This window comes from Oryx dammah, unplaced genomic scaffold (assembly GCF_014754425.2).
Source record: "Oryx dammah isolate SB20612 unplaced genomic scaffold, SCBI_Odam_1.1 HiC_scaffold_11077, whole genome shotgun sequence".
In the NCBI taxonomy this organism is placed as follows: domain Eukaryota; kingdom Metazoa; phylum Chordata; class Mammalia; order Artiodactyla; family Bovidae; genus Oryx; species Oryx dammah.
Genome location: NW_024080471.1, coordinates 2,755,366 through 2,778,876, shown reverse-complemented (window position 1 = coordinate 2,778,876; position 23,511 = coordinate 2,755,366). Strand labels below are relative to the sequence as shown.

General features: G+C 42.0%; 1 protein-coding gene across 2 annotated transcripts in view; it reads left to right on the top strand.

Moving 5' to 3' along the window:
- LOC120860471 (muscarinic acetylcholine receptor M3) overlaps window positions 1-23,146 on the top strand; it is a 392,147-nt gene extending 369,001 nt beyond the window's left edge. For both annotated transcript variants that reach the window (XM_040236291.1, XM_040236292.1), the window contains one exon: window positions 19,111-23,146. In XM_040236291.1, the coding sequence (XP_040092225.1) occupies window positions 19,111-20,902 (1,792 nt within the window). In that variant the 3' untranslated portion in view covers window positions 20,903-23,146. The remainder of the gene's footprint in view (window positions 1-19,110) is intronic.
- Window positions 23,147-23,511: the final 365 nt, after the last annotated feature.

Below are 23,511 nucleotides of genomic sequence, written 5' to 3'. Positions count from 1 at the left end.
GCTTACAATAGTTGCAGATCTCGTATCAGGTGAAAACCACATTAGCATTCACTTCCAGATCTGTAATTAAGAATTTTAAGTTTGCTGAACCTCACATTCCTTCAGGAAATACAGTAGACACCTGCCTGCAGCTGGAGATAGCACCATTCATTTGTCACAGGTATGCTGTTATAGTTCAGCTGGGCTCCAGTAGCCTTACTGGGCATCTGTGCATGACGTACCAAATACAGGGAGAAAACTGTCCCGTAAATGTTGCTTTGGCATGTTGTCGTATCAGAATGACCTCCTACTTGTTATTCTTTATTATTCTCAGAGACACTAAATCCCCCAAATGTGATATTTGCATATCTTGATTTGTCACTTTGTCCTTAAAGGACTTGCTTATGTGACTCACTGTTGTGGGATGGGTCCTCTTACTTCTGGCTGTGCATTGATACCAGCTTACCATCAGAGGGAATTCATTCTTCCTTTTTTCCTTATTCTCCTCTTTTCTGATGGGATCATTTGATGGTATACAGTGGGAACTCATGGGTTCTCAAACAATCTAAAAGGCTGATTATACCATCAGACGTCGAATTCCTTAAAATACATTATACCTGGGCAAGCTGAATTTCCCTTCCTCACAACATCAGGATTTCCAGCCACTCTATTTGCATGTGTTTTTTGAGATGTTTTTGGAGAGACTTTCATTACCTCTAAATATGAGAATACACCTATTGAGTACTCAGTTATGTGCAGAGGTTTTTAAACACTCAATATCATAATCGTAACTAGATAATCTCAGTTTTTATTGGAATCAGGAGAAAATTTACTGTGAGTCTAATAAGGCAAAAACTTTTAAGTTCTTTCACTTGCACAGGACCCCTGGGGGAGAGAGGAGTGGGAGAGAGGGCATTTTATATTCGTCATTTTGTGTTCTTTTTGTTAAAGGAGAAAAATACGTTTAGAGAAGCTCCAGTCTCTACAAAGTCTGCATTCCAGTTGGGATATATTGAAATATGAGTTTTATAAAAAGCCTGTTCTTATATAGGCTGCTTTTAGAAATGAAAAGACTCCCGTGGTGGCTCAGACAGTAAAGAATCCTCCTGCAATGCAGGAGACCTGGGTTCGAACCCTGGGTCAGGAATAACCCTGAGGAAAGGAATGGCAATCCACTCCAGTATTGTTGCCTGGGAAATCCCATGGGCAGAGGAGCCTGGTGTGGGATCACGAAGAGTCAGACACAACTGAGTGACCAACACAGAGAGTTGAAAGGTTTCTTGTTGTGGCTGTTGTTGTGTTGATGGTCATTGTGATGTGTTTCTCTGGAGGCAGCTGCATTGTGATACCAACACTTGTATATCATTAAGAATGGCAATGAAAAATGAACTGGATAAAGCGGAGACATGTCAATACCCTCACAAAGAAGCCAACCAATGTATTAATGAGCTTCCCCAAACAATTAATTTTCATCAATAGCTTCCTACAGCCAGGTTTCCCAATGTGCTAGAATCAGGGGAAGAATGCAATGATCTCAGTGTTGCTTCCCCTGGCATGTGTCACTGACCCAGAGGTCTCAAGTCATCTTAGTGTTGTTACTGAGTCTAAGCCTATACTGTACCTTGCATGCAGGGCAGTAAACTGAGAGGTGAGTTGTTGGGGCAAGGAACAGCAACTTTATTTGGAAAGCCAGCAGACTGAGAAGATGGTAGACTAGTATCTCAAAGAACCATCTTCCCCAAGTTAAAACTCAGGCTTCTTTTATACTAGAAGGGGATGAGATGTGGTTCTTGCAGCTGTCCTTATAAGTCCAGCAACAGTGTTCCTATAAACCTCCAACAAGACAATTATTATCTTCTGTTCTGCAACTTTTTATCTCTATATGAGTGTAAAAATGTTAAACCTTTAAAGATCAAAGCCTTGAGAATGGGTTGTCATGTATATTTCAGGCCATAGGCAACATTCTTTAACAACAAGTGGACAGCCAACATTATATGGAGTGTTATATCTATATGGTACTTATGGAGACATATATGCCATATGTGGAATGGCACATAGTAATCACTCAACGGATGATAGGTATCATTGGTTATTATAGAATTGGTTATATCATTGGCCATGTTGTAGACCCTGAAATATATCAGTTCAGCAGTATGCGTAGCTCTTTGCAATATGCAGTGCAATCCCTAATATGAATGTGGTATTCCATGCTAGGTCACTTAGATCTTGAAGACCTTAAAATCATTTGAATCTGGGGTTCAGTTCAGTTCAGCTCAGTCGTTCAGTCTTGTCCGACTCTTTGTGACCCTATGAATCGCAGCACGCCAGGCCTCCCTGTCCATCACCAACTCCTGGAGTTCACTCAGATTCACGTTCATCGAGTCCGTGATGCCATCCAGCCATCTCATCCTCGGTCGTCCCCTTCTCCTCCTGCCCCCAATCCCTCCCAGCATCAGAGTCTTTTCCAATGAGTCAACTCTTCACATGAGGTGGCCAAAGTACTGGAGTTTCAGCTTTAGCATCATTCCTTCCAAAGAAATCCGCGGGTTGATCTCCTTCAGAATGGACCAGTTGGATCTCCCTGCAGTCTAAGGGACTCTCAAGAGTCTTTTCCAGCACCACAGTTCAAAAGCATCAATTCTTCAGCGCTCAGCCTTCTTCACAGTCCAACTCTCACATCCATACATGACTACTGGAAAAACCATAGCCTTGACTAGACGGACCTTAGTCGGCAAAGTAGTGTCTCTGCTTTTGAATATACTATCTAGGTTGGTCATAACTTTTCTTCCAAGGAGTAAGCATCTTTTAATTTCATGGCTGCAGTCACGATCTGCAGTAATTGCTAAAAGAATTCCTTTGGTGAATTATGGTCACCCCATTATTGCATATTAATTCTACAAGCGTTTGATGCATGTTATCAACAGTAAGATAGAGCTTATAATAATATTTACTACAGATGGACAGTTCATATCTGAACCACTGAATTATATATGTGTGTGTGTGTGAGAGAGAGAGAGAGAGAGCTCAGTCATGCCTGACTCTTTGCAACCCCATGGACTGTAGCCCACCAGACTCCTCTGTCTATGGAATTTTCCAGGCAAGAGTACTGAAGCAGGTTGCCATTTCCTTCTTTGGGGATCTTCCCGACCCAAGGATCAAACCTGCATCTCTTAAGACTCCTGCATTGGCAGGCGGGTTCTCTACCACTAGTGCCACCTGGGAAGCCAACACTTTTCTTATATTATCCCAGGAAAGAGAAACACAAGCCTCACCTCAAAGGGTGAAGTCACCTGCCCAGGTAACTTAGGTGTACAGGGACAGCTTGCCATCAGGTATATCTGGCTCCAAATAATCCATTGGCTGGATTGTATATGCATAAGAGCCCCATTTCTTAACCTCTGGGAGCTTAGAGGCAGGTGGTGAGACATGATACTTTTGAACTCATCAGGGCAAGGTATTCTCATGTTAAGATCCTCAGGCAAGACCCGGGCAGTCAGCGTATCACTCAGAGAAAGAGCAAATTCCTTCTGAAAGTAATTCCAGGCACAAAACCACAATATTCAACCTGAAGTTATTTTTTGTTTGTTTTTATTCACAATCTCCAGTATAATTTCTTTTTTTCTGCCTGAATAAATCTTTTCATTTTACTGATTTCACATTTCAGGGTTTAATTTTTAATTCATTGTTCCTCTTGTATTTTAGAGTAAGGATTCGCAGATTCACACCATTTTGTTGGACTAGCTCAACTTTCTTCCTTGGTCTCTTTGTTTTTCATCCGTGGAGCCAGAATTAATAGTGATGTGAGCTTTAGTTTCCATTTGGGTTCAGGAAATTCAAAACAAGAGATCATTGTTTTCCAATATTTAATTATACAGGCTGTGCCAAAGTATACATTTTTTTATTATTTTATTTCAATTCTCACAGTTTCTGTTCTCATTGTTTTATTTTAAGAGATAGGTAGTACTTTCAATAAAAATAGTCTCTTTCATACTTATATATCATATTTCAATAATTTCATTTCCATTTTATATTTTAATCAGAAACTGAAAATGCCCTTGGAGTTTAGTGTTTTAAGAAATTTTTAAGCTCTGAATCCATCGTGTACTTTATCAGAGTACTTTCATATTTATTCATTTGTTTGATTTTATACACAATTTTGTGATGGGGGCTAGGTAGTCAATGGATAGGTCTTTTAAACACTGGTAAACTGAGGCTTGCCCTTTAAGGCCTTATAAAATTACAGTAGAGCTTATCAGGGGGAAATGAGTCAGATACTTACTATTTTATTTTTTAGAGTATCTTAGGGATTTGTATTGGCTTCACTAAGACTCTACACTATTTCACTTCAAAGAAAGAATCTTCAGCAGACACAGCATCTCATGCACTTTCCTGCCCTGAAAATTCTATCTGAGCCAAAAAGCATGATGTGCCAATAGATGAATCCGCAACAGTCCCTCATTATGTTTTTTAGTTCGTTGCAAGCTAGGGAACATAATATACGTTGTTTGGGAGTAAAATTTGGGGTCAGATTTCCTTGCTTCACATCTTGAACTCTGCTACTGAGGAGCTGTGTGACCTGATTCAGTCACTTAACCTTTCTCTGCCTCCATTGTCTCATCGGGACATTAAGTAAAAGACACTTAACTCACAGGGTTGTTGTGCAGATGAAGTTTTAATGTGTGTAAACAGAAAGAACAGTGCCTGGTGCATAGTGAGGGCTTAAAAATACACATGTGTAATTTTGTAAAAGAGCACATTTGGGAAGGACATATCCATTTATCTAACAAATATTTACTTACTAAGTAAACTGTTACCGCTGGTTACCTCAAGGGCATGAGAATGAAAGAGGCAAGGGCAGGAGGACTGAATTTCTGCTTTATACACTTAGGTATTATGTGGAAATATTGCTTGTTCATGACAAGTCCACTACTAGAGTAGAGGTTAGGGATAGAAGCCAGCACACCTGCATCATAGTAGCTGGGTGAACTCGGGGCAGGTTTTTCAACAACTTGTTGTATCAGTTTCTTCAGCTTCAAGTGGAAAGCCCAATAGTCTCCACCTCACATGATTATGGGGCTTCCCTGGTGGCTCAGATGGTAAAGAATTTCCTTGCAGTGCAGGAGACTCAGGTTCGATCCCTGGGTCAGGAAGATCCCCTGGAGAAGGGAATGGCTACTGACTCCAGTATTCTTGCCTGGAGAATTCCATGGACAGGAGCCTGGCGGGCTAAAGTCTATGGGGTTGCAAAGCGTCGGACATGATTGATGACTAACACTTTCACTTTCACGTGATTATGCCGAGGATTCAATGAGTTAGCACATGCACATCACTTAGAAAAGCACCTGGCTCCCTGAAGGACAGATGTCATCACACTAGCAAAGAGCAAACAGCAAGAGCAACACCTGCAGCATCCTGCAGTCGTCATGATGCTTCTCCTCAAAGTCATAAAAAAAAGAACTTAAAAAGCGTGTCCCTGGAAGGACAAAAGAAATTAAAATTGTAATATCTTGCTTTCATTTCCCTAGTTTCCTATTCTTCCCCCAATGCTTTTTTAAAATTGAAGTAGGGTGGTGGTTTAGTTGCTAAGTCACGTCTGACTCTTGCGACCCCATGGACCGAAGCCTGCCAGGCTCCTCTGTCCATGGGATTCTCCAGGCCAGAATACCAGAGTAGGTTGCCATTTCCTACTCCAGGGAATCTTCCCAACCCAGGAATCAAATCTGGGTCTCCTGCATTGCAGGCAGATTCTTTACCAAATAAGCTACAAGGGAAGTATTGTTGATTTAAAATGTTGTCTTAGTTTCCCACAATGCTTTTAAATCTCTTAACCATGCATAAAATTCTTCACTGAGTATCTAAAGCCATCTTGCTAGGTTTTTACTCTGATGAGTGGTAGAGTTTTTCTACTTTGTATTCTGTCTCCTTGTCCCCATTCTCCAATGCATCTTCTTCAGCAGAATTTGTTGTGATCTTCAGGGCTTTTTGCTTTCAAGTTGTTGAGAGAAATCATGATCACTATGTCTTTTTCTTGCCTGATTTGCTTTTAGAAGAAAAAGTTAGTATTTATTAATAAATATAAATATTTTATATAAGAATATTTATATTAATAAAATTTTTATTAATAAAATAAATTTTATTAATAAAATCATGCATATCAAATATCCATCCACTAAACATGTTATCTATTGAGAAGCCATTTTACTTTAATCACAATTAGAAGTTCTAAGAAAGACTTGGAAACTTGAAAAAAAGAAAAGAGGAAAGAAAAGAGGAAAGCAAAAGTAAACCTTTGGTACTGTCCCTGAAGATTTATAACCTAATAGTCAAATGAAAATACATATATACACAGAGTGATATTTCAAATATTTAAAAACAAGGAATGGCACATGTGGCTACCAGTCCAAGTGGTCACCTCATCGTGGCCACCTTGCTGGCATATTCCAGGGACCCCAGTTCTGAGTGTGTGGATGAAGTGGGAGAGGCAGAGTCTCCCACTTACAAAACATCTGTTGAGTGATGGCAGTTGTATTAGATGTTCACCTGTTCTCTCACTTAATCTGCTCCACAGCTATGCAGCAGTACTATTATTACCTGAAATTCATTGCTCAGCCATGCCCAATTCTTTGTGACCCCATGGACTAACACCCACCAGGCTCCTCTGTCCATGGCATTTCCCAGGCAAGAATACTAAAGTGGGTTGCAATTTACTATCATTGTTATTCTTAATGTTCTTATGTGGAGACTGAGGATCTCAGAGCTTTTATCACTAACCAGAGGCACAACAACTGGTAAACAGTGAGCAAGGACTCAAACCCAGGCTATCACCTTGCAGGAGTCCCAATGCCGTGACAGGTGTGAAGGGTGTGAGGTCCAGAGTACATGCTCGAGCAGCAAAGAGGGATTACAATAATTGTGTATTATGTGATGCTGGTTTTCCAGAGAACTCTGCGTTTGGACTCTGCTGACTGCCAGATGAACCTTGAAAGAGAGGGTGTGGTTACTTGGGAACCCGTCTCTCTTTCTCTGAGGTGGAAGAGGCTGGCGTGGCTCTGGACAATAGCCTGGTGGTCCAGGGGAGGCTCCTCTCTCCCAGCCTCACCTTCTCCCAGTTCACCAAGTCCTCTTTTCTGGGGTGAGTCCCAGCCAGATGCCACCATATCTAAGGTCACTTTGAGAATCCCAGAGTAGTTTCTCAGCACTCTCTACATCTGGAGCCCTGAACCTGTTGCAAATACAATGTCTATCTCTCCCTTCCTACCACCTTCACATTCTCCAGGCGTATCCCCTGAGCCCTTCTGTTCTTGTTCCTAGTTCGCCTGTCCAATAATGTTGTCAATCTCAGTGATGAGGCTGGGTGGAGGCAGTAGCTCTGGGTCTACTCTGGGAAAGAAATTCTGCTGCATGTCAGAGTAAAGAGTCAAGCAGCAGAAGATGGAACCTGCAGTGTAGTGAGGGAGACAGGTTGAATTGCTCTGTGCTGGGATGGCAGGATGTGCAGGGCATGCAGGACCACTGAGCGGTGGACTTGGCATAGGCTGGGCCATGTCTTCAGAAGGCTGTGTTCTGTTTCTAGTGCTTGGCAGCCTGGAGTTCATATTCCTCACACTCACAAAATAGCCTCGCCTTTCTCCCTGTGTGGCAGTGATTTTGTTGAGTTGATGGTGTCTCCTAGTGGTTCCTGGACAACAAGAACCCTGTCCCCAGTGCAAGGCCTACAGTAAGCCTTCGGACACACTGACTATCTGAAATAACAGTGGAAGAGCTGCATAAATGAATATGAGATTCATCCTGGTGGGGAGAGGTGGAGAGTGTGATTTCCAGAGAAAGGAAATGGGAGCTGATTCCGGAGGAGACAGAGCTTGCCAGGTGCCTAAGTGCCAGGACGTTTTCCAGATTTTCCTGGCAAATGGAATGTGGCAACATCTTCTGCTTCTGTTGTCTCTTTATACTAGAGTTTCTCAACTTCTGCACCACTGACCTCTCAGGCTGGATGATTCTGTATTGTAGGGACTTGTCCAGTGCATTGTAGAATGTTTATCAGCATCTCCTGGCCTCCACACACCTTGTGCCGGTAACATGTTCTCCCCAAACTGTGACAAAAAATGTCTCCAGATGTTGCCAAATAGGGCAGAGTCACCCTGGTTTGAGAAATCAACCAACAAATGTTTTATGCTCAACAAATGCCAGCTCTTGTGAGCCTTGAAAAAAGCCAATCTATACAATCAAACACTCGCAGAAAATTATTCAGTTAGTCTTAACTATTTTTTGAGAAACTTTCATGGACCCATTTGCCTATCCTGAGGGCTGTCTACTATCCTATCCAATCCTCAAGAATGATAATCCTCATTTTATAGATGAAAAAGCAGGATCAGAGTGCTCAGGCAGCTTGCCTGCGTGGCAGAATCAGTGTTTCTGGCCCTAAGGCACTGTTGCAGGACACGTCCTCTACTTCTGCTTTTTTGCAAACAGTCTTCTGTACATGGATGAATGATGGGGAGCGGGGGTGCATACAGGTTGCAGTTTTAAAGGAAATCAGATGTATGGTCTGTGTTCAGATGCAAAACCAAATATCTCTGATAAATGTGGACCTTGAAAAAAAATCATAACTCCTCCAGTTTAATCATGGGCTATGTGCTGAGTTGCCTGGTCATGTCCAACTCTCTGCAACCTCATGGACTGTAGCACGCCAGGTTCCTCTGTCCATGGAATTCTCCAGGCAAGAATATTGGAGTGGGTTGCCATTCCCTTCTCCCGGAGATCTTCCCAACCCAGGGACCAAACCCAGGTCTCCCACATTGCAGGTGGATTCTCTACCAACTGAACCACCAGGGAAGCCCAAAAAGTAATCATTAGACATCAAAATCAAGCCAAAAGCACTTTCTTCCCACTGTCCTTTCCAAATGTAAACCAAAATGTCAAAAATACTTAGCGCAAATGACTGTTTTCACTAAAAGATTTCCAATCCGAATTATTTCTACAATTATATTAGCTCTAATAGCATTACAGAAGCACAGTCTTTGAAATAAATAGCAGTGAATTTGCAGAATGTTGAAACCCTGCTGAAAGTATCTGCAGTCATAAAGGTTTGCAGTGGAAACACATCCAGCAGCTGTACACCGTCCCTGTTTTTCCCTCAGAAAAGGACCACATGGGGAGTGTGTGGACTCCAGTGGGCAAAGTGGGCTCACAGATATTTAGAAAGAACTTCCTCTCCTATGTTTTCTCACTTCTTGTCATATCTCTAGAAGTTCTAACAACAGAGATTTTAGGCTTGGGAGTACTGAGGCAGACGACCATTAGTCCCGCTTAAGCTTTTGTTTTTGAGGTAAAATCATGTTATTTCAGAAGCAATTGCTATGCCTAGGCAGTACTGATGCAAGAACTTTTCCAAGCATCCTTCATTTTTGTTGTCAAATTGAAGAAAACCTATGAAAGGAGGCAACCGAGGGAAGCAGCACGATGCATCCACTTTTTGAAAACAAGCTTTGTCCTTTTAAAATGAAATTCTGTTCCAGTTTTGGCTTCTGAGATGTTCTGTTTGCACCAGGAGCGACTGCACCATATTAGGGCTCATCTGTCCTCCCTGCGGCTTGAAATGAATCACACGAGCTAAGTTCACAGAGTTTGATTCTGACTGTGCGAGTCTGAAAAGGTTGGATGCCCTTTAAAGACATGTTTGATTGCCGAGCGTGTGTTGATCCTGTTTGATATCCTCCACGGACTGCGTGACTGAACTAAGCTGAAGTTTCCCTGTCACCAGCCCGGGAAAACAGGCGGCGCTTTGGCGCCTGCAGGAGCGGTTGTTCTCCGAATCAGCTCTGCCACCTAGTGGTCAGCGATGGCAGTTCCTGTGTGCGACCACGTTCGCTTTGGGAAAAGTCATTTCAGTTGTTGAATACTGTGGTAATTGTGAGAGAAAACAGAGACACACTCTTAGCAAAGAAAGCAGTCCAAGAGAGACTCAAAACAAGCCCTGCAACATGATGTGTACTGGATTCCAAATATGGAAGAAGCACTAAATATTTGGTCTTAAAGAAAAGCATGTTGTGAATTGCAAAGATATTTTTGGTTTCCTCTGTTCATAATTAAAACAATAAAAATAGTCGAACTCATTCAGCCTTATATTAAAAAGTAAGTTACACATTTTTTTCTGAGTTCAGGAGGTTTAAAAATTGAGAAGCCTCAGTCTTTTTTTCAGAATGAGCTGCCAGAATGGTTGGAGAAAATAAAGTTCGTCTCCTTGGAATCCATTATTTTAAAAGTCTTAAGATTTATATTGGCCTTTTAGGATTCTCTAAGAACTTTCACATGTGTTTTCATATCAGATATTTAAACTTTTTTTTTAATTTTTAAAAGCCATCTGTATATTTTACAGATGTTTAATCCCAAATATTTTTTATTCCATAACTAGGGGGAAGGGAGGAAATTTCTTACGATTGTTCTTCACTTTCCCCTAAACTTAGTACTCTCAAATTGTTCTTTGATGTTTTCTTTTTCAGTCTTATTTTAAATTTAAATAAAACATGTCAAATTATCTACTGCAGTGGTTTTCAAACACGGTTGATCATGACCCACGGTACAAAATACATTTCACCTCATGACTATGTATTGAATACGTGTTTGTGTGTGTGTGTGTGTATGTGTGTGTGCACATGCTAAACAGAACTTCTGTGAAACAATACTTAGGTCATTATGTGGTTCGTGCTCTGGTATATCCTATTGAATTCTATTTATTTTCTTGTTTATTCTCATGCTGGCCCACTTAATATTATAACTCCTGACTTTTTAAAAAACTAAGTGAATCCATTCTGCTTGTGCTCCTAGATAGAATGTAGCAAAAACGATCTGTAAAAATACACACTCAGAGATGAAATCAAGAACCATCCTGTATGTACCATTGTAACTAACCCACATGAAAGAACTGTCCTCCACCCAGAATCCAGGAGGGCTCTCGAAGGTGTTGGTCTCACCCACAGGCAGATTATGTTGTTTTGCACTCCTTTGCCTGGGGTCTGGGGCCTGGGGCCTGGACCACTTCAATAGCAACGCTCTAAATGTCCCAGGACCCCAGTTACCAGCTCCCACCTGAACAGGGCAGGAACCTGCTATAGATCCCAGAGGGGACCTAGAGCCTGCCCCCTGCCCACTTCTGCTCCTACTGGATGACCCTGTTTGCCCTTACGCAGGCTGCACTCCTAGAATTCCTGCCTGGGACCACTTATAAAGTATTAAAGCAGTAGGCTTACAAGCATCCCTGGTCTCAACATCTGTTTATTCTTTAGCATTCAAAAGCAAAGTTTCCCTTCACTCGCCTCCTTTCTGACATAAGTCACTTCAGTGAGAATCAGCTCTGAACTCTCTTGACTCAAAATTTACTACCTATACAGAATATAAGCTGTTGAGTCAGGATGAGGGAAAAGAGTATGGAGCATAGCAGTGATCATCTCTTCTCAGAAAAAGCACCTTAAACCGAAGACGTTAAATCCAGGTTTATCATTGTTTCATTTGAGTCGAAGACATTAAGTCCAGGTTTATCATTGTTTCATTTGAGTCTCACGTAGAACCCCTGATTCTTAGAAAGTCACATGTTACTCATAAAATGATAGCTACGCAGGAAGAAAGGGATTGGGTGACTGTCACATCTAATAAGGACTTTTATTAATATTTTTATTATACTCCTTATGAACTTTTGATCAGGTTTTTCTGATGTCAAACTGTACACCAGTAAGACATCCTCCCAGAGCAGAACGATCCCTTTTAGGAGATGAATCTGGAACAGTGACAGAGTCCAGAGAGATCATAGAAAATCAGGTACAGGGACCTGAGTGAAGGTTGGGAGAAGATCTTTCTCATTTGCCTAATGTTTAGGCCTCTATACCATCCCTTAATGCTCAAAGATCGATGTGTCTGCAGCTCAGTAGACCTCATCTCTAAAGCTCTGTCTTTACTAAGAGTGTTTAAAGATCAATTGACCATATATACATGGATTTATTTCTGAGCTTTCTGAGCTTTTCTGGCTGCATTAGTCTCCATTTAGGCCGGAAGAGGTGTATCTTGTTTTATTGTACTTAGCTTTACTCTTCTTCATAGATACTTCATTTTTTATAAATTGAAAGTTTGTGGCAACCATGCATCAATAAGTCTATCAGAGTCATTTTTCCAATAGCATTATTTTTCAATTAAGGTATGCACGTTGATTTTTCAGGCATAGTGCTAGTACACGCAGTATCTGAAATTTTAAGTGGTATTAGATATTGAATTAATGTTGAATTATAAAGAGAACAATTACCACTGGTAAGTATGCCAAATAATTCAGATCAAAGATCACTTAACAGTTCATGATTCACAGGCTTTCTAATGATGAGACAAAAAGCCCCTAATGCCTGGAACACGAAGGCAGGTATTTAACAAACACATTATAGATAGCTGGTCCAAACTGTAGGTGTCTTTCCTCAATTCTTGTTCCTTTTATATTCCGTATTCCAACAAAGCATAATTGGACTGGAATAGTATACAACTTGTGGTTCTCCTGACAATTCACAGAAATGAACTGAAAGAGAGAATTGGTCTCTGGCTGATTTCCAAAATTCCTACTTATATTCTTTACCATTGTATCAGATGAGCAAAATGAGTTGATATTGAATTTAAACATAATGTGTTACTTCCAGGGAGCAATTTGACATTGCCTAAAAATTATGTGCTTTTGAAAATTATTTTATCCGTGTCCTGGTTCTCATCTAAGGTGTAAGTCCGTGGAAGGCAGAGTCTTGACTTATTGAATTCAGTAGTGCTGATCTTAATGACCTAAAGCTAGTAGTGGTCCAGTGGAAAGTGTTGATGTTGCACAGGACTGTTATGTTCATAAAGACTCTTTGAGGTGCAGCTGACAGTAACCTTTCTCAGGCAGACCAGACAGCAAAGGAAGTGGTTAGCTTATATAACTGGCAAATTCAAAGTGGTGGGTTGACTTCAGGAATGGCTTGATCCAGGTTTGAAAGGCCATCATGATCAGACCATCTCTGTTCCCTCACATTCCTTCCCGTCTCTCTCCTTCAATATGTTTAGGTGCTTCACCAATTTTTCATGTGGGTATAAATAGCCAGCAGCACCCACCCAAGAATCCCAAGGAACAGAGAATTACCCTCTTTCTTGCCAGCATCCCTATCAATTCCCCAAATTTATTCTGCTCCTGTTTGCATGTTCTTCAGGCCCATAACTAAGGTAGAGGAGTCAGAACCGTGTGATTGATGCCCATCCAGAAATATGTTCTGTAGATGACAGGCTGCTTCCTAAAAAAGGACTGAAAGAAAGACAAATAATAGACATCCATTGCATGGTCTCAATAAAAAGCAAAAAAAAAGAAAAAGAAAGAAGACTGATATACTATCTTTTTTATATAAAAAAGATATTACTGGGATTATTAGCCACGGTATTTATTTATAATAATATCAGCATGGCATAAGTGATGAAAATAGTTCTGCAGGATGTGATCAATTCCATATGACATGGGAGTGGAAACTTAGTATTTAAGGCACGTTAAAAGGTGCTGTAGAAAATTACATGAGATTCAGAGCACACCAGTGACTGGAGTGAGGTGGGAGTAAGATGAAGCAAGGAATATAAAATCGGCTGAACACACCCTCGCAGTGGACGAGGAGACACTTTTCTATATTTCATTTATTTATGCATGTGTTTTTGGCTGAGTGGGGTCTTTGTTGCTGCACTGGCTTTTCTCTAGCTGTGGCTAGCAGGGGCTGAAACTCTTCACCGTGGTACACAGGCTTCTCACTGCAGCGGTTTCTCACTGTGGAGTGAGGTCTTCAGTAGCTGTAGCATGTGGACTCAGTAGTTGCAGCTCCCAGGCTCTAGAGAACAGGCTCAGTAATTGTGGCGCAGGCTTAGCTGCTCTGTGGCATGTGGGATCTTCCCAGACCAGGGACCGAAGCCATGTCTCCTGCACTGGCAGGCGGATTCTTAACCACTGAACCGCCAGGGAAGCCCTGACAAGGGGGCTTAGCTACTGTGTCCAGGAAGCTGTGGAGTGAAAGGTGGTGGGAATATAAAAGCTGTTCAGAGAGCACAGATCTTCCTTGGCTTATGATAAGGATACTTCTGATGAACCCATTATAAGCTGAAAATGTTGTTAAGTTGAAAATGCGTGTAATATACCTAACCTACCTAACATATAGCTTAACCTAACCTACTTAGGACACTCACTCACATGAGCCTATAGTTGGACAAAAACATCTCATACAAAGCTTATTTTATAATGAAGTTGAATGGTTCATATTACTTACTGAATACTGTACTGAAAGTGAAAACCAGAATGGTTGTCTGGGTACAGAATGGTTGTTAGTGTGTCAGTTGTTTACCCACTTGATCATGCGGCTGACAGACCTGTGGCTCTCCACCACTGCCTAGTATCATGAGAAAATCCCATAACTCATATCACTTACCTGGAGAAGACATCAAAATTCAAAGTATGATTTCTGCTGGAATGCATATCACCTTTATACCATTATAAAGTCAAACATCTGGGGGTTGTCTGTATATAAAAAATTAGCAAGGGTATGGTGTCTGAAAAAGAGAAATGGTGAGTAAGAGTGACAGAATAAAAACAATCCTTATCTGAACAAACGTAGCGGAGGACTTTGGAGAAGCATCCTCAACCCCCTAATAGAAGAGTGGTCATTAATTTCCGAGGCAGGTCATTGAGCAATGGTGTCTCACTAAAGACAAGGCTGATCTCATATATGTAGCTGTAGGTGGGGTGGAGGAGGTACCAAGGCAAACACCTTTAGAACTATGCCAAATTGGGATCTGCATGGAGAAGAGAGAGCATATTGATTTTCCATATATGTACCTTGGAAAGTGAAAGCAGAAGTCGCTCAGTCATGTCTGACTCTTTGTGACCCCATGGACTATGCAGTCCATGGAATTCTCCAAGTCAGAATACTGGAGTGGGTATCTGTTCCCTTCTCCAGGGAATCTTCCCAACCCAGGGATTGAACCCAGGTCTCCCGCATTGCGGGCAGATTCTTTACCAGCTGAGCTACCAGGGAATCCCTATGTACCTTGGAAGAAATCATAAATGCTGTTGAGTACCCCAAACAGCATGTAGCCCTTCCTAAATATGGATATCCCTTTGAGAGGGAGCTAGAGATATAGATGAGCTGACAGCACCTAATAAAACCCAGAAAAGTAAAAGGAAATGAAGGAAAAAAAAAAACAAAACGCAGCAATTACCTGTCATTGAAAATTGACAATCTGCAGTGATTTTGGAGCCCAAAAAAATAAATTCTACTATTGCAAATGGTGCTGAAATGAATGTACCTAAGGGTATTTATGAATGTAAAGGTGTGTGTGCTTGCATATGTCCAGTCATATATGCGTACACGCGATACATATATACCACATATAGTCACTTTAAATATTCTTCAGTTAGACTTTAAAGAGATATATAATGAATGGCACCCAGTTAGGAGGGACAAGTTAGGAGCCTGGGGGCTACAGTCCATGGGGTAACAAAGAGTCAGACACGACTGAGTACCTAAGCCCAGCACAGTTATGTGGATGACCTGATGGTGAGGCAGAGGAATACCACAATTAAACAAAGAGGCAATAGGCTCAGATTACCTGGGGATGAATCTCTGTCCCTTTACCTTTACTCGTTAGCTTGATTCTTAGACAAATTGCTTAACCATCTGGGTCTCAAGTTCCTGTTAAAAATGATGTTATTTTTAAAATTAAATAAGATAGTACATATGACAATTTGCAAAATGTGTACCATGTAGGAAGTGTCTAATAAATATTTCCTTCTATCATTTATTATTGCACTAAGTTGAGCTCTTTGACTACCAAAGCAAAGTAAATTCAATGCAGCATGTACTATAAGCAAGCTCTGGTCTAAGTACTTTCAGTTCAGTTCAGTTCAGTCGCTCAGTTGTGTTCAACTCTTTGACCCCATGGACTGCAGCATGCCAGGCCTCCCTGCCCATCACCAACTCTCAGAGTTTACTCAAACTCATGTCCATTGAGTCAGTAATGCCTTCCAACCATCTCATCCTCTGTTGTCCCCTTCTCCTCCTGCCTCTAACCTTTCCAAGCATCAGTGTCTTTTCAAATGAGTCAGTTCTTCACATTAGGTGGCCAAAGTATTGGAGTTTCAGCTTCAACATCAGTTCTTCCAATGAATATTCAAGACTGATTTCCTTTAGGATGGACTGGTTGGATCTCCTTGCAGTCCAAGGGACTCTCATGAGTCTTCTCCAACACCACAGTTCAAAAGCGTCAATTTTTTGGCATTCAGCTTTCTTTATAGTCCAACTCTCACATCCATACATCACTACTGGAAAAACCATAGCTTTGACTAGACAGACCTTTATTGGCAAAGTAATGTCTCTGCTTTTTAATAAGCTGTCTAGGTTGGTCACAACAGAGCAAGCATCTTTTAATTTCATGGCTGCAGTCACCATCTGCAGTGATTTTGGAGCCCAAAAAAATAAAGTCTGTCACTGTTTCCACTGTTTCCCCATCTATTTGCCATGAAGTGATGGGACCAGATGCCATGATTTTAGTTTTCTGAATGTAGGGTTTTAAGTCAACTTTGATGAGAGAGAAACTTTCTTGACCAGTTACCATTGGATTCTAGGTTGAATTTATTCCATTACACAAAATGTTTCATTCTCATTTCTCAGGGAGGAAACTAGGACTCAGAGAGGTTAAATAATACCCAAGATCTCACCTTCAGGAAGTTTTGGAACTAAGCTCTGAATCTATGCATTTGGGACTGCAGAATCTTCCTGCTACTCCTTAAGCTGTTTCCATAAGGTGTGCTATGAACCTCACTGCACTCCTCTGAGAGCTGCCCCTGCCTGCAGCATCTAAAGGCTTAATTTGGACTCTTACCGTGTGCATGTGTCAACATATTTGCACTGTAAACGTTTACAGTTGAACACTTTTAACCAAGAGCCGCAACACAGTAGACCGTGGTCTCAATAGATTTTTGTTGTGATTCTCAAATGTTGAACTTTTGGTATGACACTCATTGAGGAATGATTCACTGAATAAAGTCCACAAAGATTGGTGGTATGAGAATCCCAGAGTCAGCTGTGATGTGAAAGTACAAGCCTGGGTGTTCTAAGAGGATGAAGCAGGTCTCAACCTAAGGCTTTCCCTGACAGTACAGAGGGTCTTACTAGAGATGCATTCATTATAACCATTCTTGGTCATTTATTTATTTTGGTAACAAGTGATTGACAGAACCAATTGCAAAAAAAAAAAATGATACAAATGAATGTGTTGACAAAACAGGAACAGACTTACAGATTTTGAAAAAAAATTATGGTTTCCAAAGTGGAAATGTGGGTGGGGCAGGGATAAATTAGGAGTTTGAGATTAACATATACGTACGGCTGCTGCTGCTACTAAGTCGCTTCAGTCGTGTCCGACTCTGTGTGACCCCATAGACGGCAGCCCACCAGGCTCCCGCGTCCCAGGGATTCTCTAGGCAAGAACACTGGAGTGGGTTGCCATTTCCTTCTCCAATGCATAAAAGTGAAAAGTGAAAGTGAAGCTGCTCAGTCCTGTCCGACTCTTCATGATCCCATGAACGGCAGCCTACAGGCTCCTCCATCCATGGGATTTTCCAGGCAAGAGTACTGGAGTGGGTTGCCATTGCCTTCTCCAATATATGTAGTACTATATATAAAATAAACAATCAACAAGGATCTATTGTATATCAAACAGGGAACTCGACTCATATTCTATAATAACCTCTATGTGAAAAGAATCTGAAAAAGAATGAATATATGTGTATGTGTAACTGAATCACTTTGCTATACACCTGAAAGTAACACAACATTGTAAATCAACTATAATATAAAATTAAAAAATAAAAAAGAACTGGGACTTCCCGCGTGGTCCAGTGGTTAAGACTCTGCTTGCAATGCAAGAGCTCCAGGTTGGATCCCTGATCAGGGAACTAGATCCCACAAGTCACAACTTTAAAAAAGATTCTGCAAGCTACAGCTGAAAAAGATCACATGTGCTGAAACTAAGACCCAGTGCTGCCAAATTAAAAAAAAAATTTTTTTTGAAAGAACTAATTTTAGTTTTGCAACTGTTTATTGCATATGGTACTAAATGCTTTTTCATAACTAGAGATAACATATCTAAATACTAGAAATATTCAGAACTGATTTGGTTCAGACTGTTAGGTTCAGAACAGTCTCGTCAGGGTTCTGCATATTATCAAGCAAAAGATAGCTGCCTTGTATACTGTTCCCAACCATTACAAAGAACCAGTACATTCATTTTTCTAACTGTGTGTCAAAGAGAAAATATAAAGTGACGTGGTTATATGCTTACTTCCCCCCTTGCTGTTGTTGCTTATTCCACTGAGGCTTACATGGCTGGAATTGCCTTAGAGTTGCTTATGTCTAAAGCCTGGGATAGGTAAATGCCCATGTGGATAAAATGCAAATAAGTAAAAAAAAGATCAACTTCTCACGCAGCATGAGAATAAAGCGGTACTGGATATCATAATTGCATCTACAATATTTCCCCTACTTTTCAAAATATGAGAAGGAAGGAAGATTTTGTTTGATAGTGCCATCATGTGGAAGTATTTGTGGTCTGTAGAAATGTGGAAAATGTGGAGAAAAAACACAAAGCTCAGTGCATGCCACCAGCTAATTGTGCTACCTCGAACAAATCGATCTGTGCCTGCCCTGTGCTCCTCACCTTGATTTAATTTATTTATTTTTATCCAAATAAAGTTGACAGCTCATGATCTTTAAAATGAGAGAATGAACCTGATGTGCAGGCCGTCTCAGGTTCATAGTAATAGGGCCCCCTGGTGGCTCAGAATATAGACTCCGCCTGCAGTGTAGGAGACCCAGGTTTCATCCCTGGGTCCAGAAGATCCCCTGGAGAAGGAAATGGCAACCCACTCCAGTATTCTTGCCTGGAGAATCTCATGGACAGAGGAGCCTGGTGGGCTACAGTCCTTGGGGGCACACACACCGTCCAATGATATGTCTTCCATGTCTTTTAGAGGATGCAATGCAGAAAACAAATCCAGTGAGGGCAGTAATGGTCCTGACTCCATCTTTTCTCTTTTCTCCCCAGACTATGTCAGAGAGTCACCATGACCTTGCACAATAACAATACAACCTCACCCTTGTTTCTGAACATCAGCTCTTCCTGGATTCACGGCCCTTCGGATACAGGGCTGCCCCCAGGAACGGTTACTCACTTTGGCAGCTACAACATTTCTCGGGCAGCTGGGAATCTCTCCTCTCCAAATGGCACCACCAGTGACCCTCTCGGAGGTCATACCATCTGGCAGGTGGTCTTCATTGCATTCTTAACGGGCGTCCTGGCCTTGGTGACCATCATTGGCAACATCCTGGTGATAGTGGCATTCAAGGTCAACAAGCAGCTGAAGACAGTCAACAACTACTTCCTCTTAAGTCTGGCCTGTGCGGACCTGATTATTGGGGTCATTTCGATGAATCTGTTTACTACCTACATCATCATGAACCGATGGGCGTTAGGGAACCTGGCCTGTGACCTCTGGCTATCCATTGACTACGTGGCTAGCAATGCCTCCGTCATGAACCTTCTGGTCATCAGCTTTGACAGATACTTTTCCATCACAAGGCCACTCACGTACCGAGCCAAACGAACAACAAAGAGAGCTGGTGTGATGATAGGTTTGGCTTGGGTCATCTCCTTCATCCTTTGGGCTCCTGCCATCTTGTTCTGGCAATACTTTGTTGGGAAGAGAACTGTGCCTCCAGGGGAGTGTTTCATCCAGTTCCTCAGCGAGCCCACCATCACCTTCGGTACGGCCATCGCTGCCTTTTATATGCCTGTCACCATCATGACTATTTTATACTGGAGGATCTATAAGGAAACTGAAAAACGTACCAAAGAACTTGCTGGGCTACAAGCCTCTGGAACAGAGGCCGAGGCAGAGAACTTTGTCCACCCCACGGGCAGTTCTCGAAGCTGCAGCAGCTATGAGCTCCAGCAGCAGAGCCTGAAACGCTCAGCCAGGAGGAAGTATGGACGCTGCCACTTCTGGTTCACGACCAAGAGCTGGAAGCCAAGTGCTGAGCAGATGGACCAAGACCACAGCAGCAGTGACAGCTGGAATAACAACGATGCTGCCGCCTCCCTGGAGAACTCCGCCTCCTCCGACGAGGAGGACATTGGCTCAGAGACCAGAGCCATCTACTCCATCGTGCTCAAGCTCCCAGGTCACAGCACCATCCTCAACTCCACCAAACTACCTTCATCAGACAACCTGCAGGTGCCGGAGGAGGAGCTGGGGACGGTGGGCTTGGAGAGGAAACCCAGCAAACTTCAGGCCCAGCAGAGCATGGATGATGGAGGCAGCTTTCAGAAAAGCTTCTCCAAGCTTCCCATCCAGTTAGAGTCTGCCGTGGACACAGCCAAGGCCTCTGATGTCAACTCCTCAGTGGGGAAGACCACGGCCACTCTACCTCTGTCCTTCAAGGAAGCTACACTGGCCAAGAGGTTTGCTCTGAAGACCAGAAGCCAGATCACTAAGCGGAAACGGATGTCCCTCATCAAGGAGAAGAAAGCGGCCCAGACCCTCAGCGCCATCCTGCTTGCCTTCATCATCACCTGGACCCCCTACAATATCATGGTTCTGGTGAACACCTTTTGTGACAGCTGCATCCCCAAAACCTATTGGAATCTGGGCTACTGGCTGTGCTACATCAACAGCACCGTGAACCCCGTGTGCTATGCCCTGTGCAACAAAACATTCAGAAACACTTTCAAGATGCTGCTGTTGTGTCAGTGTGACAAGAGGAAGAGACGCAAGCAGCAGTACCAGCAGAGACAGTCGGTCATTTTCCACAAGCGGGTGCCTGAGCAGGCCTTGTAGAGTGGGGTGCGTTCAATAGCCGTCACCATACGCACACATCAACCCACAAACCTTAGGAGGGAGTAAGGCGAGGGTGGGGGTCATCTCTGGCACTGATAAACATGTTTTTATCACCCAGACGTGAAAGAAGCTGCCTGTTTCCCGGTCCATTAAATAAACCCATTTTAATATCAAAAGTCAAATACCTGTTCAGCCAAAAATAAGTAAGCTTATTACTGAATATGAAGGAATTTATTCTGAAATAGACTTTGTTTTTTCTTAAAGAGAAGGAAATTTTTTTCCTAGCAACTACACACCCAGATTGGTCTGCCTGGGTCTTTTAATTCCCATTAGCTCTGGAATCCCTGTGAGCATAACTAAATGGCCCAGTTGTCACGTGCTCTCCAAGGATCCCCAAAGTGTCCATCGGATCCCACGTGGAACACATCAGGCTAGTGAACCCATGGTTCTGAAATTCTTTCATACGTTGCAAAACAGCACCTCTTTGTCCCAGCAGAGCTCCCTGTCTTCTCATCGGTGTGTCATTAAACTCTCTTTGTGGACTTGATTCTTGCAAAGTACTGTTTTGTGCAGTTCAAGTTTCGTACAAATAAAAGATATATAAGTATATATGTATATATATATGTGTGTGTGTGTGTGTATGTGTGTGTGTGTGTGTGTGTGAACTCCACACACACACATAGTGTATATAATATAATGGGAATTAATGAACTGGCAAATTACTCCGGCAAGAGATGCTTTCAGTACTTTGGTGACTAAAGTTTCTCTAGGATCCTAACACATCTAAGTGAAATAAACCCAGTAGTGTTTTGGAAACCAGGGCTGTTTTCCTGGAGAACAGGCAGCAGACAGCAGCCAGGCTCTCTGAGCTGATCTGTGTAGGACATCAGCCTAGTGAGTCAGATGAGCACCATGGTCTGACCAGATTCTGAGTAAGTCGTCGCCTTTGTTGACACCCTCAACAAAGCTGAATCAAATGGGGGCCCCCTCTGTGCCCAAAGTATGAGTCACATCCGTGGGTTTGAATTTAATGGTCCAAATCTGAATGTTTCCAACCAAAACCTTTGCTATCTTACCTGCTTGAAATTTAATAATAGTGTCACATTTGAATTTCATGCACAATATTATCTGGGGCAAAGCAGAAGAGACTTCGTGAGGGCCAGAGAGGAACACAGGATTCGATTTTTTGCTACTCAGCATCTTTAAATGCGAAAGGGCTTAAACCACTTGTCACTTTGCTGTGACCTATGCTTTCTGGTGTTCATTGTGTGACCTTCACCCAGAATAGGTGGGGGGTTGGCAAGTCCCAAATCCAAGAAAGTATTACACTCTGAAAAGTATTGCTGCAAATTGATTTCTTTAGTACATTTCCAAAAAGTGATTTTTGTGTTCTCTTCTGAATTGACCCAAATGCTAAGTGTTCTGTTTGGGGGAGGGGAGGGGCGCTGCTGTGGCTGTCTTCTGTGTTGCTGCTCTAGTTGTTGAGGTTCCTCTTCTCCTTTTGTGGGGGCTGCGTGGGGAGTGGGAGGGGTGGGAGGCGGGGGGCTGAGGAGAAATCTGTCTGTACAGGGTCTCTCTGTCGTGAACCCGGAGCCAGGTTAGAAGCTGCTTCTGTGTTCAGTGTGAGCTGGTGTTTACAGCAGATTTTGACAACAGTGGAACTGTACTCAGTGGTGTCTGTGTTCCTGAACTATTTAATTTTGTGTTATGTTTATAAGAAGACATATTTATGCATATTTCACCAAGTGTCTATTTAATGTTGATAAATATTACTCTTCAGTCTTCAGTAATGGTGTGTCCCTCGAAAGTGATTGTTAAGGTCCACTTGAGCAATGAGTAGGGTATATTGTGCTTTCTCGTTGCTAAGAAGAGGAAAAAGTCATCCTGTTGGTGTCAGAAGGTACCTAACTCTGTCTAGGCAGTAAAAAATCAACTGCAACTTTATTGTAACGGTCTAATACTGTTCTAGTTAAACCTGATGGAAACCGATCAAAGCAACCCTCCACCAGTGTGTTTGAAATCACATGACAAGGGGAAAAAAGCAAATCTGCATAAATTGAAAGAGTGTTTTTTTTGGCCCACATTTGACCAAAGAGTAAGAAAACACAGAGACTATTTTCTAATGTGTGTAGCAGACTGCAGAATGTTATGTTATCAACCTGTGAAATATCTAGCGAGCAAGTGCATCTATATTTTATTACTCACGTTGGCCTGGCACTAATAAATTTGTGAATGCTGATTCAAGTCTCCCTGTACATCAGTAATTCCCATTCTCTTTGAAACTCCTATCTTGCCTCCCTCTTGAAAGGCTGTTACCTGTATTTTAAAAAGATATAATTAAAATTAACACACGGAGAAACCCTAAGCTTTAGTGGAACTGTGAAGTTTAATAACAGGTCTACTTAAACATGACTGTTTCCTGAATCTTGACCCTTTATGATGCTGATAATGGAAGAAATGAAAGACATCAGCTCTCTTTTTATGTTACTGGTTTAATTATAGAATTATTTTTAAATCTCCTGTGGATGAAAACTGCTTTTAAATACTGACTGACTCTGTTTATAGAAATGTATGTCCCACTGACTCTGTTTACAGAAATGTATGTCCAA